The sequence below is a fragment of the Stegodyphus dumicola genome, chromosome 9 (assembly GCF_044657685.1).
Source record: "Stegodyphus dumicola isolate Sdum_Otavi_A_Nest chromosome 9, ASM4465768v1".
Lineage (NCBI taxonomy): Eukaryota > Metazoa > Arthropoda > Arachnida > Araneae > Eresidae > Stegodyphus > Stegodyphus dumicola.
In genome coordinates this window covers 120,304,125-120,327,175 of record NC_140776.1, presented here as the reverse complement: position 1 = coordinate 120,327,175, position 23,051 = coordinate 120,304,125, and the positions used below count along the sequence as shown (strand labels likewise).

Below are 23,051 nucleotides of genomic sequence, written 5' to 3'. Positions count from 1 at the left end.
AGTTTAAATCTGGTAAGTTGGCATGCAGAAATTATGAAATTAAAAATATGAAACCGTAATTTATGAAATAAAGAGCAATTATGATCTAAAGCAGGGATGTCAAACTCATAGGTACACTTGGGCCAAACAAACAAGGTTTAACTTTAGGCGGGCCGCAAAAAAAAAAAAAAAAAAAAAAAAAAAAAAATCAATATTCATAGAAACGTAGATTTATTTCAAATAATACAATAATAAACATATATATATATATATATATAGAAAAGAACAAGAAAAATTTAATGTTTACGTCCTGATACTTGACATCTCTTCTCTGCTATTATCTTTCCTATTTCAGGAGAAATTTTATTTGCTGTGATAACTTTCAACGCTGACCCAAGGTGAGCATCATTAATACAGTTTCTAATAGGAGACTTATTACGTTTCATGACTGAAAATAACTGCTCACACCGATAAGTGCTACCAAACATGGAAATAATTTCATATGTGAATTTTCGAGTATTTACAAACCTGGCTGGTAAATATTTGTAAAATTCAGGCACGCCCACTTCAATGAATTTTGCATTCAAATTTGAGTTGCATTGAATCTCGATCACCTCCATTTGCATATGGGTGGGTACTGAGTCCAATACTTATTGAGAAAATAGAAGAAAACAAAAAAAAAAAAAAAAAAAAAATTGTCTTCGAGGGAACTAAAATCATTAAACCTCGTTTCAAATTCAGTTGTTAAATTTGCAATTTTTTCTGCATATTTTTGATACGAACAAGTATCATCTAAACTTGATTTGTTCATGCTGCACGTCGGGAAGTGCGTCAAATCTTCATTTTTAAGTTGTTTTTCCCAAAGAACTAGTTGACATTTGAATGCTTTAATTATGTCAAACATGTTCGTAATGATATGATCTTTTCTTTGTAACGATAAATTTAAATCGGTTAAGTGTTTGGTTATATCAACCAAGAAAGGTAAATCTTGTATCCATATTGGATTGTAAAACAAACTTACGTCTTGATTTTTCGTTTTTAAAAACTGACATATTTCTTCTTTCAAATCCCAGAATTGTTTGAGAATCTTGGAGCAAGATAACCAACGTACCTTGGTATAGTAGGACAAACCCGAATATTCACTATCTAATTTACTTAAGAAAGCAGTGAATTGGCGCTGATTTAAACCTCGAGATCTTATAAAATTTATAACTTTTTTTATATATGACAAAACATTCTCCATATTTATTACTTTCGTGCATAGAACTTCTTGATGTATAATATAATGCATATGATGAATGTTTGAACCGTGAATTTCACTAAGTGTTTTTCTTAGTAATGCTACGAAGCCCTTGTTTTTCCTCGTCATTGATGGAGCGCCATCTGTAGCTACAGAATTTAATTTTGCCAAAGGTAGATTGTATTTCTGCAGAAGTCCAAAAACACAAGTAAATACATCTTCTCCTGTGGTAGTACCAGGCATCAGTATTAGTTCCAGTAATTCCTCAAAAATGTTAAAATTCTTGTCACAAGAACGAAGAAACACTGCTAATTGAGCTTTGCCACTAATGTCCGTGCTCTCGTCACAGGCAATGGAGAAACTTTCGAAACTAGATGATTTTGCTTTGATCTGATCACTTAAATTCGCGGCTAAATCAGTAACTCTTTCCGCAACTGTATTTCAAGACAGTGAAATTGATTGAAAAGCCTTCACATTTCCAGGACAAACAATTTTTTCCAGCTTTCATTAGGCATTCCTTGATGAAATCACCATCAGTAAAAGGCTTCGAATGTTTAGCTATCAACTCTGACAAGACGTAGCTTTCATGTACCGCCGCTTCACTTTCTTGCAATACTTTACTAAACATGGATTGTTGCTTTTTCACTCCTAACTTGAGCTCTTTCAACTTTTCTTCTCTCATTAATCCTTCGTAATTGTTATATTTCGATTTGTGTTGTTTGTAATGACATTTAATATTATATAACTTTGGTACATTAATAGTATTATTACATATCAAGCAGATTATTTTATCTTTTATTTCACAGCAAAAATATTCTAATTCGCATTTTACTTGGAATATTCTATGTTCTTCAGCGATTTTTCATTTAATTTTACTACCACTTCGTTTTGATATAGACATACTGAATACAAAGGGCTGGAATAAACACAGTTAACGTTAAAAAGTTAACAAAAATTTATTCTTTCCACAAGAGATAAATCAAAATGCTGAAATATTTCTTCAAAAATATTCTAACAATATCACAAAATGTCAAACGTTTAGCAAAAATCAATTCAAAACAGAGAAACTAATTCTATCTCACAGCGAAATCGCTACAAATCAATCACAGCATTAAGTAAACAAACAGTTTGCTAGAACTACAGCTACTACTGGATGAGTTGTTTGTTCTCGGCTTTTATAAGCTTTATAATTAATTTCTCGAATATACTGGAAACATCTATAAATATCTGGATTTTTGGGGATGGCAACAGCAATTACGAGATATTTATTTATTAGGTATTAAATGCATGCGCTGTTCTATTTTTAACCTTCCAAGGCAGCTGTCTTTTCAAAAATCGTCTGCGTTGCTAAGGCATCATGAAGCAAATCTAATTATAATTCTAAATAAAAAAAAACTAAATAAATAAATAACTATGAAATCCGTAACAATATTAATTAAGTAATAATTAATAATAAAGCAAAGTGCATGCACATGCATGCACCAATATATCGTACAAAACTATGATTGGAAAACTGAGACCATGAGTTCGGCCACATTCGGCCATCGGGGTATCCGTACAAGTTCTGAGTGCACGTGTCGCCCAAAAGCCGAAGGTAGCTGAACGCAAGCTACTCACACGCATTTGTAATTTAAGTAGTGTGCGTGTCAGCTCGCTGTGAGTAATCTAACAACACTGAATAAATTATCGTTAATTACTTAGCAGTAAACATTAAATTTTTTTCTTCGTCGATATGTTATTTTATTATTATATATTATTATTTGCCGAAATATTGGCTGGGCCGCAAAAATATTTGTTGTGGGCCACGAGTTTGACATCCTTGATCTAAAGAAGCTTAATATTTATTTGCTTACTTTATTAAACGTTTCTTTCAATGCGTGCATGCGTAAAGCATACATTACGCATAGTCGAAATTAGAAAATTGCAACCAGAAAACTATTTGATGTGTATTCGTGATATTTATAATGAATTTGATTTAAATCATATCAGAGTACATCGAGATCGAGATGAAATACTACATTTAGTAATGAACTATAAGCCGAATAAAATAAAAACATCTGCCCTGAAGATAAGGATCGTGCTGACAGATCAACTTCCAGTTCATTGGGCGCCGCAATATTCACCCCCCTCCCCCGCAGAGCAACGTGAAATTGATAAACAGGTTTCGGAATGGTTAGAGAAACAAAGGATATGCCTTTATCCATTTTTTGAAGCAATTCCACTTTTCGTTTGATGGACATCGAAACATGCTTTCCCTTTGTAGATCCAGCATCAGAAATTCTATTTGACATAATCGAAAGTTTCAACTTACTTTTATAAAATTGCTCTAACAGTCTGCAGAAAATAATAAGCTGGATCCAATTCGAAGATTAAGAAACAATGCAATCTGCAACATTAACTGAAATAGATAATTAGATAATTTTAGCTTAGCTGATAAACGTTCGATATACATTAAACGCGCATGCGTAAACGTATTATGCGCATGCGTAAAGGTCTTACACGCATGCGCAGAAAGTTTGTAGCTTCAAGGTCCGGATTAACGACTTTTGACTGTATATATCGTATAGAAATGTATGAATATATTGGACCAGTTGTTCCCAGAAATCTATTTAGTAACTTTGAATTTCATTTGATTTGGATTAGGGCTTTGTTGCTGGGCACTCTGATGCTAAGCACTATTCAACTACAGGAAGCATTTCCCTAACATTACAGTAAATATCAGCAAATAAAACTACTTGTCTACTTACTTAATGAAAACTATAAGGTCATTAAAACATAACAACAGGACAAGAATCTAGTGAAAAAATATCAAATCAAGATTAGTCACCATAATTTATATAAAAATGATCATATTTGTGACTTTCTTCTCACTTTTTTTTTTTTTTTTAATTTTATTTTTGCCTGTTCATGATCAGTGTCTGACATCAGCTCGTGTGTGTTAATGTTTAAGTATTTAGCCTCTTGAGAGATGCAATTTCCTTTTTAAAATGTTAAATAAAGTTGATTTTAACTATTAACTGAAGTCCGTGATTCTTAGGCCTTTCTAATGAGTCTAATGGTGATAAAACATCATTGCAGTTCTCACAAATATGATCATTTTTATATAAATTATGGTGACTAATCTTGATTTCATATTTTTTCACTAATTTCTTGTCCTGTTGTTATGCTTTAATGACCTTATAGTTTTCTTTAAGTAAGTAGACAAGTAGTTTTATTTGCTGATATTTACTGTAATGTTAGGGAAATCCTGTTATAAGCTGTAATTTCAACTTTCCCCTTTAAAAAAATTTGCCTACAACACGTTTTCCTTTCTAATAGTCATTACCACAGTTTTCATAATGCATTTAAATTGTTTATTTTAATGCAATTTATTTAAGAGAACAAAGCTTTATTTAATCAACGATGAGAACTTTACAGAACAATGATCTTTCTTTAATTTTTCAAAATTGTCCCTTTCATTATTTTTGAAGAAAATATGTTGGGATTTAAACTCCAGATTTTTCCTCAATATTCATTTCAGATTTTTCTTTAAAGACTTCTAATGTGGTTTTCTGATAAAAATTATTATAATTTAATGGATTAGTGAATACATTATGAAGTCTTTCTGATCTTCTGGATTTCTGTCTTTTACTTTCTTATTTTAAGTGGTCAGCTGCCTAAAATAATTATTATAAAAGAGTAAAATATATCTGCCTAAAACAGTTATTATAAAAGAGTAAAATATATATAATGATTTTAAGAAATCGAGCTAGTCTAATTTCACAGGTCCAGCTAATAATTAATATGAATTTGTGTTTATTGCTTTTAAATTGCTTGATTTATTAATTAATAACAAAATAAATTTGCTAAATGGAAGGGAAAAAACGTTTTAATTTGGCCAATGACAGCATATATCTTTTAAATCGCTGAATTTGTTGATTTAATACAAAGATAAATATATTGTGTTTTGCTAAGTAGTAACATGCTTCTTTTATTTTGAAGTTTTCTGGTACACTTTGATACATTTAACATTTGTCAAGGGGCAATAAGTAAAAGCACAAAGCTTTTAGTTTACTGAGTTTTTAAACAAAAGTTCCATTAATTTGAACAAAACATGAAATAAATAAAAAAATAAACTCAGACTTCAAAATTCAGGCTCTGAAATATAACATATGCTTGGATGGAAGACTGTGTGTTCTAAATTTGTTTACTACAAGTGCTGCCATTCTTCCATAATGTGATTAAATTTGAAAGAGAAGTATATTGTGTTGCCGAGTGGTAACATGCTTCTTTTATATTGGAGTTTTGCAAGAAGTTAGAATAAATGGAGCAAGACCTCTCAGTGTGTTCGTTGAAAGATAATGAAGCCATGATACATCACGGTATGATGTCACAGTTATTATGGCTGCTGCCATAGGCGAACTTCTGCTGCTTTTGTTTACATTCGAATTGGTGTTGTCTGTATGTTAGCTATCCATCATTGAACATATATACATCACTTGTTTTAATTTTAATACTTAATATATTTTATTTTCCATTAGTTTAGGAAAAAATCACAAGGATTGTAAATAACTTTCAAATTTAATCAAATCTAGATACATGAAAATGTGCAAACAGTAATTGTAAGAAAAATGTACACATGTTAAAAACTAAGAGACCCGTAAAAGAGTTTTAATGGCATTTTATTCAAGTTAAACTTAAAGACACATTTCTGAGCCTTGCACACACTGATATTTGCTCTAAAAATCAGTGTAATTTTATTTAACAATATGTTTTATAGATTTATTTGTACGCTGTATGGCAGCCATGTTAAGTTTTGACGTCATGCTTACTCCATCTGCAAACACACAGCAGCAGCTACATGCTTCCAGAAAAAGTGTAAAAAGGGAAAGTTGTCATACTGAAGTTATAGTTAGAATTTGTAGTGATTAAAATTACATACTTAACATTTGTGAATGCATTAAATTTGAAAGAAATGAAATGTTCATAAAAATTTCTCAAAATTCTAACTTAGCTACATATACTACATGCATTTCTATTATCTGTGGCAGATGATTAATAAGTAAGATCTCTATTTGTTAAAATTAGTTTGTGCAATGCGGCCTTGCATTGTTGTAATGCAAAAAGAGTATATCAACATATCTTATTTTTAGGCCTGACTTTTAGGATCTATTGCTTCAGTACTCATGAGGTTTCATAATACCTTTTAGTATAAACATTACTCTTTTAAGAGAAAATGAATCCTTACAGCAGTTAAAAACTATTATTGATCATTGCTTTATATGTAACTCATGACTAATGTGTAGTAAAAATTCAGATGCCAAATTCTGAATATGTGGAAGTTCTGCATAATTAGTTGAGCATACAAAAGAAAGAATTCATATGCACAAAGCCAAATACATAGAGAGATTTTCAGCTTTAAAATTATAAAAATAATCATCTTGTATGTTACCAACTTTAAAAGTGTGCATTGAAAATTATAAAAGATTTTTTTGGGGGGGGGGAGTCTGCTTTTAAAATATTAAAACTGACATATTTATATGTATAAGCGGCTAAAGTGTGTGTCGCTGATAGTTTATTGTTGCCACTCGGAAAAATGAGCGCGGAAATTAACGTTTCTGCAGTTTTTAATTAATATCTCAGTTCGTTAAAGTCTTACGAAGATGAGAACAGTATTGATGGATTCGGAGAATTTTTTTAAATCTGAGGATATGCATCTCGAATTTCAACTCGGCGCCGTTCCATAGATATTCGAGAAAAAAGAATTTTGCACGTAGCCAAATCCTTGTAATAGGGAAAACCCAAGAAAGAAAGTGGAAAGCGTTAGGGAAAATTAGTTTTTAATTAATATCCTGGCTAATTAAAGTCCCAAGAAGATGCAAATGGTCAAAATGACGTGCCATGGACCTGCGGAATCCAACGGTGTGCTTCGCTAAGCCCGGGAGCCAGCTGTTTCAGAGGAGATGATGTTACTTCACGCCATATATATATATATGCGGCTTAAGTGTCTGTTTGTCGCCAATAGTTTATTGATTGCTTGCATAACTGTACTAGCCAATGGGGTGAAGTTGCCATGGCACAGGGTTTCTGTTTCAATTGAGACATAGACAGTTTCCTGTAAAACTTTCCTTTGCTATGACCATCCATAAGTCTCAGGGCCAAACGCTTTAGCGTGTTGGCATTTTTTTACCTGAGCCTGCATTTGGACACGGTCAACTTTATATTGCCTGTTTAAGAGTTCGTTAAAGAACAGACGTAAAATTAAAAATAATGGATGGTCCTCTGCAAGGCGAGCTTAAAAATGATGCAAAGATCTACACAAGAAATATTGTGTACAAAGAGATCTGTGACATGTGAAATAACATTTCATTATTTAAATCACTTTATTGACTGAGCTAGCAGTGACTCTTAAGAAATGTACTGTCAGTGGTTTCCTTCATTGCACTCTACTTTAAGCAATTAAGCAAGTAGAAGGGGGGAAACCCCGTGGGGCAGTAAGTAAAGGGGCATCCTTTCTGCCTGCCCTGGGTAATTCAGTTTAAATTAGCAGACACCTTTGCACAAATCATTTTAATTACAATTTATAATATCTAGAACAGCATTCATTTCGTATGACCGCCAGGCTTTCTAGTATTTTATAGGCTTTAAACATGAAAGTAAAATATCTGATCCAATTGTTACGAAAAAAATCCTGATAGTTGATAGAATAGTTCATCAAATTTACGTTAAACCAAAACAAACTCCTTTTGATTGTGTCATGACAACACGTTTATCCATTATTGGCATTAAATCACACTATTTGGTGGCTTAACTAATCGGAAATTTTGCCAAGAGCTGGTTATCCAAAAGCTTCGGAAAATTTTCTAAAAATAAAAAATATTCTAGTTACTGGAGCATTCCAGATAGTTGAATGCCGAATAGTTGGGCTTTTACAATATAATGATAGTATTCATTAATCATGCAGTGCTCGTGAATAATGAATACAGGGGTTCCCAACCTTTTTGTTTCAAAGAGCACATTTTAGAATATCTTTGGATGGATTGCACCATTTACATTTTCAAAGTGTATTTATAGTTGGATAGAGTTAATGTTAATAATACATGCATTTAAAAAAAAAGAGAGATTGGCCACCTTTCATTTTGTCCTGATATCTGTGTTCGACACATTTTCTATTTCATTAAAAATAAGAAAACTTTCACATAGAATTTTATTGAAAACTAAAACATTTTTATTGTGATCATGCAGTGTCAAGCACATGTTAAACGATCAGCGGTTGCCATGGTGCCCGGGTCATAGGGTTGGAAACCTCTGCTGTAGCAGGTTTAACTCTGAAATGAAACTAAATTTCTTTGCCACAGATAACTGCTGTTGTCAAAAACAGTTGGATACAAGTTTCTATGTTAACTACTAACTTAGCTACATAAAAAAGAGGGAAAATACTGATCATTCAAGCTGAATATCTAAGATCTCTTTCTTTCTTTCTTTTTTTTTTTTTTTTTTTTTTTTTGTGTGTGTGGGGGGGGGGGGTGCATGTGTTCAGCAGTTTCATTTCTTATTAAACTTTATAATATTATTAAACTGTATTATACTGGGGGATGCATGTGTTCAACAGTTTCATTTCTTATTAAACTGTATAATTCTTCAGAAATACACTTCAAGTATTTTAGGATTCAAATCTATCTTTTAAATAGATTTAATTCTAAATAGATCTAAGTTTAAACAGTGAAGAAAGCACTTCAAGTATTTTGAGATTTCTAATTTTTTATTTTCTTACATTATAGATAACACTGAGGTCCAATGTTATTGAAGCTTTAGATCTCTTTGTGGAAAGAAATGTATCTGCTTTACCTGTAGTGGATGATGATGGTTTATTAGTCGATATTTTTGCCAAATTTGATGTTTTTGTAAGCATAATATTATTAAAATTTTCTGTTTATTTTCTTATAGAACTTAAATATCTAAATTTCCTTTTAGATAAACGTTATTTCCTATGAGAAATTAAAATATGTTGTTCTATTCCAGGCTTTGGCAAAAGAACAGACGTACCATAATCTTGATATGAATATATCAGAAGCACTTGATAAAGCAAGTGTAAGTAATTCTTTTGGGGCAGTTTTGCTGTGTTTAACTGGAATATCTGAAGTTTTCAAATTTCTTAAACTGCATTATGCAACCATCAAATAAGGAGTAAAATATTATTTTTAAAGAATTTTGAAGTCTCTATTAATTAAACTTTAATAAAATTAGACAAAATTTAATCGAAAACTGGTAGTATCTTAGGCAATTAATTTTATAGAAAAGTTGTATGCATTTCATAGGATTCTATATATATTTTATAGTAGCTGTATGAAATTTTTGTGAAATGCAGAGCAACTTGGGAAAACAGATACATGGCTTGTACTTTGATCATAAGTGTGCTTGTGGTTAGGCAATTTAAGCCTCAGAACAGTAAGCAGTAGTTTTTTTGTCTTTCCATAATTGTTGAAGTCAGTATTTTCAGCATATGAACAGTATTTGGTAATGTTGCAGTATACAGTCCATAGTTGCAGTATACAATTCATAGTTCCATAATTGATGAAGTCAGTATTTTCAGCTCATGAATAATATTTGGTAATGTTGCAGTACTGCATTTTGTTATTTATTTCTTAAAGGGTAACACTATTTTTAAATATGAAAATAAATATAATTAAAAATCCTGATTTCATGAATTAATTTAATAACCTATAATTTTTAATTCCATCAAATTTAAAAGTCTTCCAATTTTACAGAACAGAAGTCTCATTTAGCCATGCACATAACAAATGTCACATAACATCGCCAAAACATAGTCGTCACTTTTATTAACAGATCTCCACCATGCTTTTCATGGCAATATTTCATTCTAAGGCTGAGAGTTTTGGTGGGCAGCCTATATGTATTTATCAAGTGGAACTTAAAACGGTGTTCTATTTCATCTTTTTCTTTTTTTCACGTCTTTGTTATGAAATGAAGATACTTTAATCTTCTTTTATCTTCGTATGAAGCCTTTTCAGTTTAAGGGAGAAGGGAAAAGCAAAATTAGGCACCAATTCCGGCAGGTAGATTAGCAGGTTATTGCAAAGAGAATGTAATGTAATAAATGAATGTAATTTTATGCATATAATTTTTAATTTTATAATTCAGAATTCTTTTGTATTTGTTTGATATTTTAGCATATAATAATATATTTAATTTTGTTAACCATTAGTAATATATTTCATTTAACCATTTGGTATTTAATTTTATGGAACACAGTATCACATTTGATTGGTATTTCTTTTAATAAGTGAATATTTAAAGAGTATATCTTCTTTGGGGGGGGAGAGGATATGCAGGCCAAGTTAGACTTTTTAAAAATTTTCGAATTTCGAATTTTTTTTGACACGCTAAGTAATTTGAATATTAATTTCAGGGTAATTACCCTGTTTTGAAATTAGTGACACTAACATAATATTTTCAATATTGTGGCCAGGATCATTCAAAGATTGATCCTGGCCACAGTTGATTCCAAAGATTGTTTGATTTCTATAATATTGCTTTACCAGAAAGTTATGAGTGCCCTTCTACACTTACCTGGTAAAGATATTATTTGAGCTCTTGTATGTGACACTTTTCCTGAAGTCAGGATAAATAGGCTTTTGCTGTTTTTGCATACATGAGTAATTGCTGTCACCATTTAGTTTTAACATTAGTAACAAAGTATCCCCGATAACATCTCAAGAACAGGAAATTTTCATCCTATGAGAAGCATGTTACAGATATTATTTGAAATTTTTTTAATTTGAGTTTTTGAAATCTTTCCTGAAATTTTGTTGGTTATTTTTTATATTCTGTGTGATTTATTGTATGCTTATTTCTGATGATTAAAAAAATTGATTTTTTTTCCTCATATGCTTTATATATGGTATATCTAAGGTAAAAAAACATGGAGGTAAGAAAGGAAGGAGTGGCCAACCAGCACTAGAAGTGAAGCACTGCTTCGAAGCTTCGGTCACCAGATGGGGTGTTCTTTGTTTACATTCAGAAGCTCGCTTGACAGTGTTCTGATAGTATTTCGACACACGACAGTTCCATACAAATCGAAAAAGGGGACACTTTCGCATGAAAGAAACATTCAGTATAGTTTAGTGACATTTACGCAAAAATCGCATCTTGGTTATTTTTCGATAACTAACAACAGCGATTTTGATTATGAATTTGTTTTATAAAATTCTAAGCTGTTGAACTACAAAAATATAAATTTTAACGAAAATGCTATGCTTAAAGAATGAAAAATACCTTACGGTACCTTTAAAATAGTGTACGTCTTTCGATACCCTTGATAGAGTATTCGCTGCTTTTATTTTTTGTTCCAAACGCCAAGACGTTTTAACAAAATAAATTTTTTTCACATGCATATATTATTGTAACATGTACCTTTTAATATTTTTAGAGGAGAGGCTTTACTGTTGCTCATTTTAAACTCATCATTTTAATTTTATATTTCTGAAAAATAATCCCTTTGGGCTTACACGTTTTACTTATTTGGGTTAATTAAAAATAAAATATAGTGAATGCACAGAAATTAAAGATTTGCACATGCCGGAAATGAAAAATATGAAATATGTATGGGTATTTATGCATGTGCTTGGAAAAAGCATGTATCTGCCTTTAACAAAATACATAAATATTCATTAAATTATTTATAAATGTATTTGAAATGAAGAATTTTTTCATTTATAAATAACTGTGAAGAAATATAATTATTAAATGTATCTAATTTATAATGATTATAAATGTTATTTAAATATATAATAACCTTAATATTGAATTGTAAACATAAATAGAAATTCTGTTGACAAATACCTTATAAAACTATTTAAGCAAGAATTGTTCGTACTGGAAAGCAATCTGTTAAAAGGCATTGTAAAGCAAATGCTATGAGATGCACACTTAAGAAAGTAATAAAGAGTTTTGGAATATGTATTGTTGAAATTAATGATAAAAAAAATCTGATAAGTATAATTAAAAGAATTATTCCCATTACATTTTATAATAACTCAGTTACAAATTTTAAATAATACTTAAAAAAATCCTTATTTTATTCCCTTTCAGAAATGTTCTTCTCTGAACATTTAAGTACTATTTAAAGTATTTCGCTAATTTCTAATAATTCTCTAATTTGAAATGAACCGAATAGAGCATTAATTATAAATTGACTTATATTTTTCGATTTAAAAGATGCCTCAGAAGCCAAAAAATCATGTCGTATTTAAGAAAGTATTTTAGGAAGAAGCTCTATAAATAGCAAAGAAATAATGCATAATTTTAATATTAATAATACAATAAACTTTGATCTTAATTTTTGTACCTTAACTAAATAAAATCGAATTACCTTAAATTATTTTTCTAATGTAATTAACGAAAACTTGTGAAAATATTTCATTCAAATTAAACCATTCTGAGGAAACTGTTCTGCAAAAAGTATAGCATTTAATTCCGTTCAGAATGAAGTGTTGTTTAAAAATATGTTCTTTTCATATACTTAGGACTCTGAAGTGTTGTAGAAAAAGAAAATATATACATTTATATGTATATTTACCACGTAATTACGAAATATTTAGATCCGATCGTGTCAAAACCCCAATGTTTTGGTCACCACGTAGGGATCGCCAGTGCTTCAGAGCAGAGTACGGGAGAAACCTGTTTAGGGCTACTCCATCTTACTTCCTACCTCCATGTAGAAAAATATCTAAATCAAAATATCTTATAAATAGCTCCTTAATTCCTTATTTTAATTTAGGTACTTCCTCTCTCTATTCTAAAAATAGTAATAACTTTTTCTAGACTGTATCATTTCTAGATTAATCCATCATATGACTTTTATGTAATGTTGATGATAGCTAATTTGGAACTTAAAAGTTTCCTAAACGAAAACCTTTTTTGTAAATAAGCTGTTATAAAGATTACTATGCATTTTGCTTACTGCACTTATAGCACTGCTTACTGCTAATTATAGCCACAAATGTCAATGGAAATAAAAATTAATATTTAATCTGCCTCAGCTGCCAAGTTGGCTCTTCATTATGAATCAGTATGGCAGTGTCTACACAATCAACATTTCTGCATTATTATATCTAAGTTTGTTCCATATATATATATATTAAATTTGAGCATAGCATTAATTGTTACTTTAGGTGCATGAAGATGGATATGTTTGCACGCTTGATGAAACACTAGGAGCTGTGATAGAAAGATTTTTTGTTCTTAAGGTAGTATGTTTTAATGTTTTAAAACTAATTATTGGTATTTTATCTGCTACTTTATATTCATTTCACAATTTTTCCCCTTTGAAAGTCTGAAAGACAGTTAAATATAGAGGCATCATTTCTTATATTAAAATGAATTTTTATGGAATACTTAAAACTTTACCTAAATGAAATAAACATAATTGAATTATTTTTAATGCTTTTATTTCAACTTATTGTGTAATGTGTTAATACATTTTGACTCCTTAATATGGTAGATTATGTTCTATTTTTGTTCATTTTGTCTAGAAGCGGAAATATTTTAAATGTTTGTGTGGTGTGTATGCATTTAAAGACACTAAGAGACATTATCAGACTTCCTCAGTTCACCAGTTACATAAAAACATTTAAAAATTTTTTTTGTAAGAGTAATACTGCAATGTGAAATATGCATTTTTATCTAGAACTTATAAGTTACTTTTACATGAGTTCAATTTTATTTAGCTTATACAGGAATTCTATTGAAAGTAAAAGCTAATCAAAGTTTAAACTCCTGGTCTGATACCATATGAGAAAGCAGTGTTTTTCTTTTAAGGTAAAATAATCTCTCTCTTTTGTTGTTCATATAATCAGTTTTTGTTATAGCATAACATCCACTTGTCTTTCAATACTCACCATTGCCTAGTGGGAAGACTGATGAACAACAATAGTTTGTTTCAGATACAGTGTTTAGTGAACAAGCCAGCTGCAAGGGGGGTTTAAGGTGTTTGCGTGTGTATTGTGACTCATTAGAAAGTTTTTCATGAAGGCATTCTTTGTAATATAAACAGTCCTTGTATGCTTTGTTCTAATCAGCCAACCAGTTTCTTGTTCTTTTCTTGCATGTTTCTGAATGTTTTACTAATGGAGGAGACTCTTTGAAGTATTGTGTCATGTTCTGAAACATATCATTTGAAAGCGAAAATTATTGCATCTGTTTTTGAGAAGTTTGTGGTCTGGTGTAGAGAATTTTGAATGGGCTGATAATGTGATTAAAGAGAAACAGCTGTGACAGTTTTGATATATTGATTTGTAAGATGTATTGTTTATCATTATTTTGTGAACGTCTGTTCACATTTGAGAACTGTGTTTTTAATCTGTTGCATTATTTTGAGTTTTTTACAATAAGTGACTAATGTGATTCACTCTTGTTTCCATAAAAATTCTATTAAGCACAACACTTTTCATTTATCCTGTTCATCGCAGCAATGATCTCTTTCAGTGAAGGATTCTTTTGATTTTTTTTCTAGGATTCAGTTTCTTAGTCCAATAAATTGACATGCAAGGAAAATGATTAAACATTATCATGCAAGGAAGATGATTAAACATTAACATGCAAGGAAGATGATTATCAGTTTCCACCTTTAAATAAGTTGATCTAATATGATGCATTTTCTCTGATGGAATTTAATATTTTGTGTGATGAACTGTATACAGAATGTGTGTGCCATACAGGAAATGTTAATCGATGATAATCGCTGCACATACTAAATGATATAGAAGGAATTTAACATTAGATCTGCTGCCATACATAAAATTATTCATGAGAATTGCATATGAAGAAACTACTTTACCATTAGGTTCTCCATAATTTAACTGACCGCCAAAAAGTAGCAGTGTGCCAGAATCAGTAATTCAGTATGTAAATTGATAAAAAATAATGCATGTCACTCATAAATAAGTGTTATAATACTCATAAATATCTGATAATAATTTTCTTAATGTTACCTTAAAAATTTTGCATGAAATTTTTATTCTTAACTGCGGGCTAAATAAAAATTTAGCCTAATGCTGAGTTATAAAATTGAAGGGAAGCTTAACATATTATATTACCTAATATTAACATGAGGGAATAAAAAGCTTTTTATATTAATATCATAATTTTCATTGAATGTTTTAGGTTCATCGTTTAGTTGTGGTTGATGGGAAGCATACAGTCATTGGCATGCTTTCATTATCGGATATTCTTAAATTCCTTGTGCTACAACCTCTAGGTAAATTAAAATCTTTATATCACTTTTATAATTTGCTGATATTTTAAAGTTACTGAACTGAAGTTGAATTGTATAATACTTTATGCATTATGTTGCACCAAATATCTTGTGTAAACATTTTCTTAGAAAAATATAACTCAAGGAACACTCAAGGTTAAAAAACGTCAATTTGTATCCTTTAACTCTTTAAAAAACAAAGACACGAGGTGCATCATTCATTCAAAAAACAGGGAGTTGATTAATCTGATGTATGATCTTTATTGTTTTATGGTATTTTTTTAGTTCACAATACGGGATATTTCAGCTTCCTCCTTCCAGTCAATTATTGTTTTTAAAAGTTAGAAAGTTCCTATCTCACAGTATGAAATAACATATGAATAGATCCATTTCTTTTAGGTTTATTAGATCCTTCCATTCAATTTCTAATTATTTTATGATTTTAGTAATTTTCTTCAGAATAAACATGCTAGTTTTATTTGCTACGTGTATTTCATGAAGCAACATTGTAACAATAGATCTCTTATTATTGGTTTTATTATCTTTGGTTACTTTATTCATCTCTTATCATTTTTATAATTGGATTTTTATTAGTAGCTATACTGTCACTAAAAGGTTCATTATGTATTGCAAATCATATATGGTTGAGCCCTGTTATAAATGAATTTCAAAGGATAGAAAGTTTGGTTTTCTATATCTAATCTGATAAGAAAAAACTAGAGTATCTCATAAAACAAAAATTGATGGAAGAATCGCACAGAAAGCGTAATTATCTTCGTCACGTCCCCCATAAAATGCTGATAGTAACTTTTGCTTAAAGATATTAAGAGATAGTAATTTATACTTATTTATTTCCTAACATAAACCTCAAGTATAGAACAAGCAAAAAGACATTTATGAATACAAAAACGTAAGTGATGCCATTCACAAAAAGGGTAATGTTAATTTTAATAGTTTGCTGGCTTTGCCGCAACAAATATGTATACATATAAAGTAATTACAAATATATATATTAAAAGTAGTTACAGTTATTATTACATTTACATGCAGTTTACTAAATATTTTTTCACTTCTTTTCAGTTTCAGCATATATTATTAATTTTACACAAAACATTACTTTTCGTAAAATTGTGCATTCTTCCATATTATCGTCCCCTTAGTAGAAGTTTCCAAATTTTCAGAATGTGTTAAACTGGCAACCATGCACATAAGCATTCTTCAGGCAACTGTACTCATATTAGTCCTGTCAAGCAACACTGCCATTTTTGATTGCATTCTTTTTGTTATGTTCCATGTTCCAGCAGTATTTATTAGCAAATCATAATGCTTCTTGCCTTAAAGTTAATTTTAAAATATGGTCTTACAGAATTTTCCAGCAATGGAAGAAACTGCAGTAAATTTTCTGCGGGAATACAGAATTTTGCATTAAAATCTCTAAATGGAATAATGAAGAGATGTGTTGGGTAGAAAACCAGTCGTATTGAGGTTTATGCAATGCAGAGTCTCTATAATTCTCTGATTATTGTTTTTCTAAGTGGAAACAGATCTCTGTGTACTTGGGAATAGTCCCGCCAAAACCAGAAAATTTGGAGACGAATGCAAGTTTTATTTTTTAATGTATCACATAATCCTTATTTAACAACTGAAATTTTAAGTTTAAATTGCATTTCCTTTTCAGGTATTGATAATGTTTGCCAACTTATGACAAATAATGATAGTTTGGAAATCTTTTTTTAAAAATGTCCTGAAAATCACCAATTTTTCACTTCTTAAGTAACTTTTACTTTTTCATCTGTAAAAAATCACCAGATTGCACCAGGTTAGTTGCACTAAGTACCTAAAAATCACTATTTAGATTATTTCCTCCAGTGCACATTAACAATTCATTATAAGCGTTAGCCTTGAGTTGTGGATCCCTAAGTTGTGTTTATTGCATGTCGTGGTTTTCCAAGAATTATGTGCTACACATGCCTGCTTAGCCTTTTACTTCGAACACTGAGAAAGGTGGATATTAAGTAAATGTTCCCATAATGGAGCCTTCTGATTTCTCTAGTAGTAATACATGTCTCTGCAGCACACCTTTTCTAGCATTAAGGGTTAACTTTTAAGAAATAATTCCATTTTCTTTAAAATTATGTTTATTCAGTCATTTGTTGTTATCCTTAACCTTATAAATAGCCAAGGGTTTGATCCTAAACTCTTAAATTTCCCAAAAAGCTCACGAATGATAGATATTTTCTAGATTATAATTCTGAAATGAACAGTTTCTGCTTCGATTTTTTTAATATATATGCAATTTAATTTTCTAATTAATATCTATAATATTTATTTCATGATCCATGTCTTTGTACTTAAAAATATCAAAACTAATATTTTTTAACATGTATATAGTATGTGGTTTGGCCACTGAGAGAGTTAAAGAACATCAGTTCTGTTAAATAAATGTTTAAAAAAGCAATGCATACTTTCTTGAGATGAAAAGATTTTTTACTCCTATCACAAGCAATAATTAAATGTTTTAAAGTATTAAAGCTGATTTGCTTGATAATCCTTTTCTGTTTAGAAAAATAAAAAAATTAATTTTAAGAAAATGCCACTTTGAAAAAATAGTTAAGATAAAACTTTAAGAAAACAGTTAAGATAAAAGTTTAAAAAAAAACAGTTAAAATATTAGATTTGTTTACAATCGCTTTACAGTACCAATTATTGGCATTGCTTTTTCTGGGTTTTGTGATTAGCTTAGCATGCACTCTTATCTTTATGTTATATTATGATAATTATCCTGTTGATTAAACCAGCGAAAACAAAGTATTTTTTTAGTATTAATATCAAAAATTAAATACCTCAACATCCTGTTTAAGTTTTTTTTCTCAAACGTGTAAATTTATGCAATCTGAACTTTGTTCAAGGTCAATAGCTGCTCATATTTAAAGGCATTTCAAAGATATAAAATATTTATTGCCTTTTTGCACAACCTATTTGTGTGAACGTGGATTTTCTTCCATGTTATGTTTGAAGAATAAATACAAAATAAAATTGAAAGTGGTAATTTATTGTTAAAACTAAATGAAATAAGACCAGACATAAAGAAACTGATCCTCTTAAACAGGCCCAAATTTCACACTAAATTTTAGAATTAAAATTCTATAATTTAAATTTTGATAATTTAAATGTTAACCAATTTTTAATCTAATATTTTTAATGTGTGCATATTTAATACAAATAGTCAATAGGTTGTGCTAATGGCAAAATATATATATATATTTAATATTACTATTGAGAAATTGAAAATTAGTCATTGTAAAATGTAATGGTGGTACTAAAGTTTTTCAATTTTTGTTTAGATGGTATGCGTTAGTCAAAAAGTTGAGAACCGCTGGATTAAACTTATCTTTCTTCCAACTTTACTTAATTGTTTGTACTTAATTGTTGGATTGTGTTTAGTCACTATCAGTATTATAATGAGGCTGTCATATAAACATTCTTTAGGCATCAAATGTTTTTTAAAGTTCTTAGTTTCTTGATGAGACTACTGTGTTTTAGTCTGTTACTTCTGATTATAAGCTGTCCAGTCATCTATTGTAAAAGTTGTGAAGTTTATAGAATGTAAGATATGTGTGGTCCATGACCAAAACCAAAGAAACCAATAACAATACCATACTTAACACAAAAACCAATACAAAATTAGTACTTTAAATAACTAAATATAAAGAAGTTATATGTACTTACTTTTATTATAGTTCCAGATGATTTATTGCATTACAAGATTATTATATGAAATTATACAGTGATACCAAAAAAAAAAAAGGCACTGTTGTGGCTCTGACGAGAACTTGTCATATTCCTCAATTGTGTATACGAGCCACTTTCCCCTAGAACGTCTTCCACAAAGGCATCCTTTCACTTAGGCAGATAAGTCTCCAGTGCTGCAGTGATGCTATGGGGAAGCTCTTTTCAAAGTTCATAAAGTAGTGACTATTATTGACGACCTGTTTTGAAGCCCCACTGTCAATAAACCACTGATCAGAATTGGTTTCAGCAGAAAATATTCCTTCATACACAGCTAGGAGTGTCATATTTGCAGCAACATTATTCTTACCTCCTTTGTTTGGCTCTGTATGTAGACTAGGTTTTGTTGTTTCCTATCAGCTATCCACTTCTTGTAGGTTCTGACTTAGAGTCCTTTCTGTAGGCAATAGTTACACTTGCTGATTTCTGCATAAATTTCAAATTTGCTATGAATGCTTCCTGATTTAAAGTTTCTGCTTGAATCTTTCTTTAATTCTCTTTCATGGGTGTGCAACTGTGTAGTTAATCCATCTAGAGTTCTCTTTTTATCACCAAGAAGTAACCAACTCAATTTGAAAGTACCATAACTGGGAGGAAGAGTATCCAATATTTTCACAGCCTCTGTGGGAGTTTGTGTTCTTCTTTATTTTCAAGTCCACTGTTCAGTCTGTTCCATAAATTTTTCAGTTTGGAAAATGAGCTGCTGTATTGTCATTTGACCGAATGAATTTGAAGAACTGTAAACATATGTTGGTTATCGGACGAATCTTCGAATATTTTGTGAAGATTGAGCCAAATTTTTCTTACACTGTCAAATCACATTACCTTTTGTAAAGTACCCCCAATCATGGAATTCGTAAAAACTAACATAGCAAAATTATTGGCTTTATTAAAAACCTTACACGTCTTTTCTTGTATCTTTTGAATCTCTTCAGCGGCAGCTTGATCAGGCTCCACTGGGTTTTTCAGTTTTCCTTCCACGACTAAGTGTCTTGTATGACAACTTAATGTGAACTTAATTTGGCATTTCCAAATAGGCCAATCACTTTTTCCACATAATGGCTTAATTGATATCTTTGCAATTTCCATTTTTGCGAACTAATTTGCCAACTTACTTGAGACTTAATACCTACTGTGTTAGGCTTACAAACTGCTGCTAACTTCTATCTCCCCTTGGCTTCTATTTTTTTTTTTTTTTTCCCCTGTAGAGTTAGGGCATTCTGGATCTATAACCTGTTAGATTAATGTTATGAATGAAGAGAAAATCAAGAACGCTGTCTATATTGACATATATTTATTAAGCCCACAGAAAGAACATAGTAAAATTATACATGGTAAAGAAACTATAGCGACAACAACTGAAACTGTTGACAGGAAAAAAAAAGCATGTTACCATACAAGTTGCAAAAATATAATCACAAGTATAAAACTTATTCATGTCATGTTACATTCTGTCAGTGGTGTAGCTAGGTTGGGGTAAGGGGGTATAAATAATGGTGGGATATAAATATATATAAATGGTGGGATACTCAAGTTTCTTAGCAAGAAGTGAACATAAGCATTTTGAAATTATTTCATTTTTCTAATGAAGAGCTTTTAAACAACTTTTTGCTTTGGAGAATGTGAATTCTTTGTTAAACGGTTCGAAATTTTGCTACTTGTCTACATTTTGGCGATTTTAAGATCAGTTTCTATAGAAAATTTTTAATTCGAAAATTTGGGAATTTTTTGACGATATTATTTTTAAAACATTATAACATTGATCAATTTCAGTAAATTAATGCTAATATAATGCAATTTTATTCAAGAAATAACATTAAAAAAAAACATTTTTTAATCTTTCGCTATCATATCATAAAGTGACATTACTTTCCATTTTGGTGACTTATTATACAATATTTTGATTGTGGAAAATTAACTAGGTAATAAATGCATAAATTGCGCTTTAGCACAATTTACGAAACAATTGTTAGGAACAGCAAAATCACTACGTAATTGATTAAAAATGCCTTCATTTAAATTTTTTCATAGTAAGAGTTTTTCCCGTGTAATTGTCTCAATATGCAGCAGTTTTCTGTATAAAATTAATTTTACACTTAAAAAATTAATATAAAATTAATTTTACACTTTCCTTTGATTTTGTTTAACATATTTTTGGCTTTTTGCTGTTACAGAATTGGTAGGGGTAATTTTTCTTTAGGATTTTGATTATTTGATTACAAGGAACCAGTTTTAAATAAACTAGTTCTGTTTCCGCGATTCCTCTTTCTGTGTGTTTCAAAATTATTCCTGTTCCCGCGAAATCGGAGAGTACAATCCCCCTCCCATAGCTCCTCAGGAGATGTCATGATGAGTCATTAAGAAGAGCTGGGCAGTTTCTTTGTAAATAAGAGTCTTTGTTAGACTGAAGATGTGTCTTATTTTAGGCTCCTCTTGAAATTTTTAGTTTCATTCCATTTGTAATTCTGCTACAATATTAGCTGTTATTTTCACATCTTAGGTTAATCAATACGGATGTTTTAGACATTATTGCAACTAAAAGGAAAAGAAAAACTTTTAGCCTTTTATAAAAGTTATCAGTATTGAATTCAGAATAAAAGTAAGGAAAATGTAGTTTATTGGATTTGCATAAATGAAAGAATTAAAAGCTATTAAGACCAAAGAAGTCGTCGTTGTAGAAGAAAGAACATCATTTCAGAACGAATATTTATTCTGAAAGATTTTATTATAACTCACTTTTATGCAGAACTTTGGAAGAATGTTGTTTTTTACTTTGGAAAACAATCTTTTAGTTCGTTGCCAAAATCATCACAGAGTTTGCACATCTCTCTCTCTCTCTCCTATTAAATACAGTATTAGCTTCATTCATGCAAAGATCTGAGACCATAATATGTTTCAAATATTTCGTTTAAAAATTCTTCTTTTTAAATCTAAAAATTTTTGCTGTCCTATATTTCTGGAGAGGCCAAGGTCCACTCGCCCCCCCCCCACTATGTTACCCCTTTGGGAAGGGGGGTAATGAAGATTGATGATTTCACGGAAACAGGAACGTTTTTGACAACCGCTGGAAAAGGAAGATTCCGTTTTGAATTTCTTCCAGCAATTCAAGACTGCATTCTATTTTGCAATTCGTGATTACGGGATCTCTTCGGTAAATGAAAGATTTACCATCTTATCTGAGTGCTATTCAATATTCTGCTTTCTGTATGAGTTTCACAACATTTCTAATAATGATCTCATAAAAGCTCACTTGGACTTATATATTAAGTCACAGGTACAGGAGGAAGGAAATATTGTGAAAGATATAGATGGTATACAACTCTTTAATGAAATAACTCCATTCAAAGATATTTTTACAGGTAAAAAAGGGCCAATTGAGATATTAGAAATTATAGTAAAAAATGATCTCATTCCCTGTTTTTCAAATTTTGCTTTAGTAATAAGGATTTTTTTAACCTTACCTGTTTAGTGAATTTCAAGTTTTAGTGAATTAAAAATTATTAAAAATTACTTGAGAAATAATATGACACAAGAAAGGCTTTCAGATTTGGCCATCATCTCTACTGAATCCAAAATCTCTGAAAAATTTATTTCAGCAAAATTATTGAAAAATTTGGTTCTCAGAAATCCAGAAAAGTTATTTTGTAGTTAATTATTAGGTAAGCCTTGTAGGACTGATTTGTATACTTTTCATTTCACGAGATTTATGCTTTAGTACTTTTGTATTAGGTTAGAGTAAATACTGTTGTTTTGCATTTCTAATTATAAAATGTCTACTTTATTCCAAAA

The 23,051-nt window shown here is 30.2% G+C and overlaps 1 protein-coding gene across 6 annotated transcripts in view; it reads left to right on the top strand.

Moving 5' to 3' along the window:
* The window catches only part of LOC118205143 (5'-AMP-activated protein kinase subunit gamma-1-like), a 552,717-nt gene that overhangs the window by 513,642 nt on the left and 16,024 nt on the right, over positions 1–23,051 (top strand). For all 6 annotated transcript variants that reach the window (XM_085824013.1, XM_085824011.1, XM_085824014.1 and 3 more), the window contains 4 exons: positions 8,980–9,102; positions 9,221–9,289; positions 13,393–13,467; positions 15,383–15,476. In XM_085824013.1, coding sequence (XP_085680139.1) covers positions 8,980–9,102; positions 9,221–9,289; positions 13,393–13,467; positions 15,383–15,476 — 361 coding nt within the window. The remainder of the gene's footprint in view (positions 1–8,979; positions 9,103–9,220; positions 9,290–13,392; positions 13,468–15,382; positions 15,477–23,051) is intronic.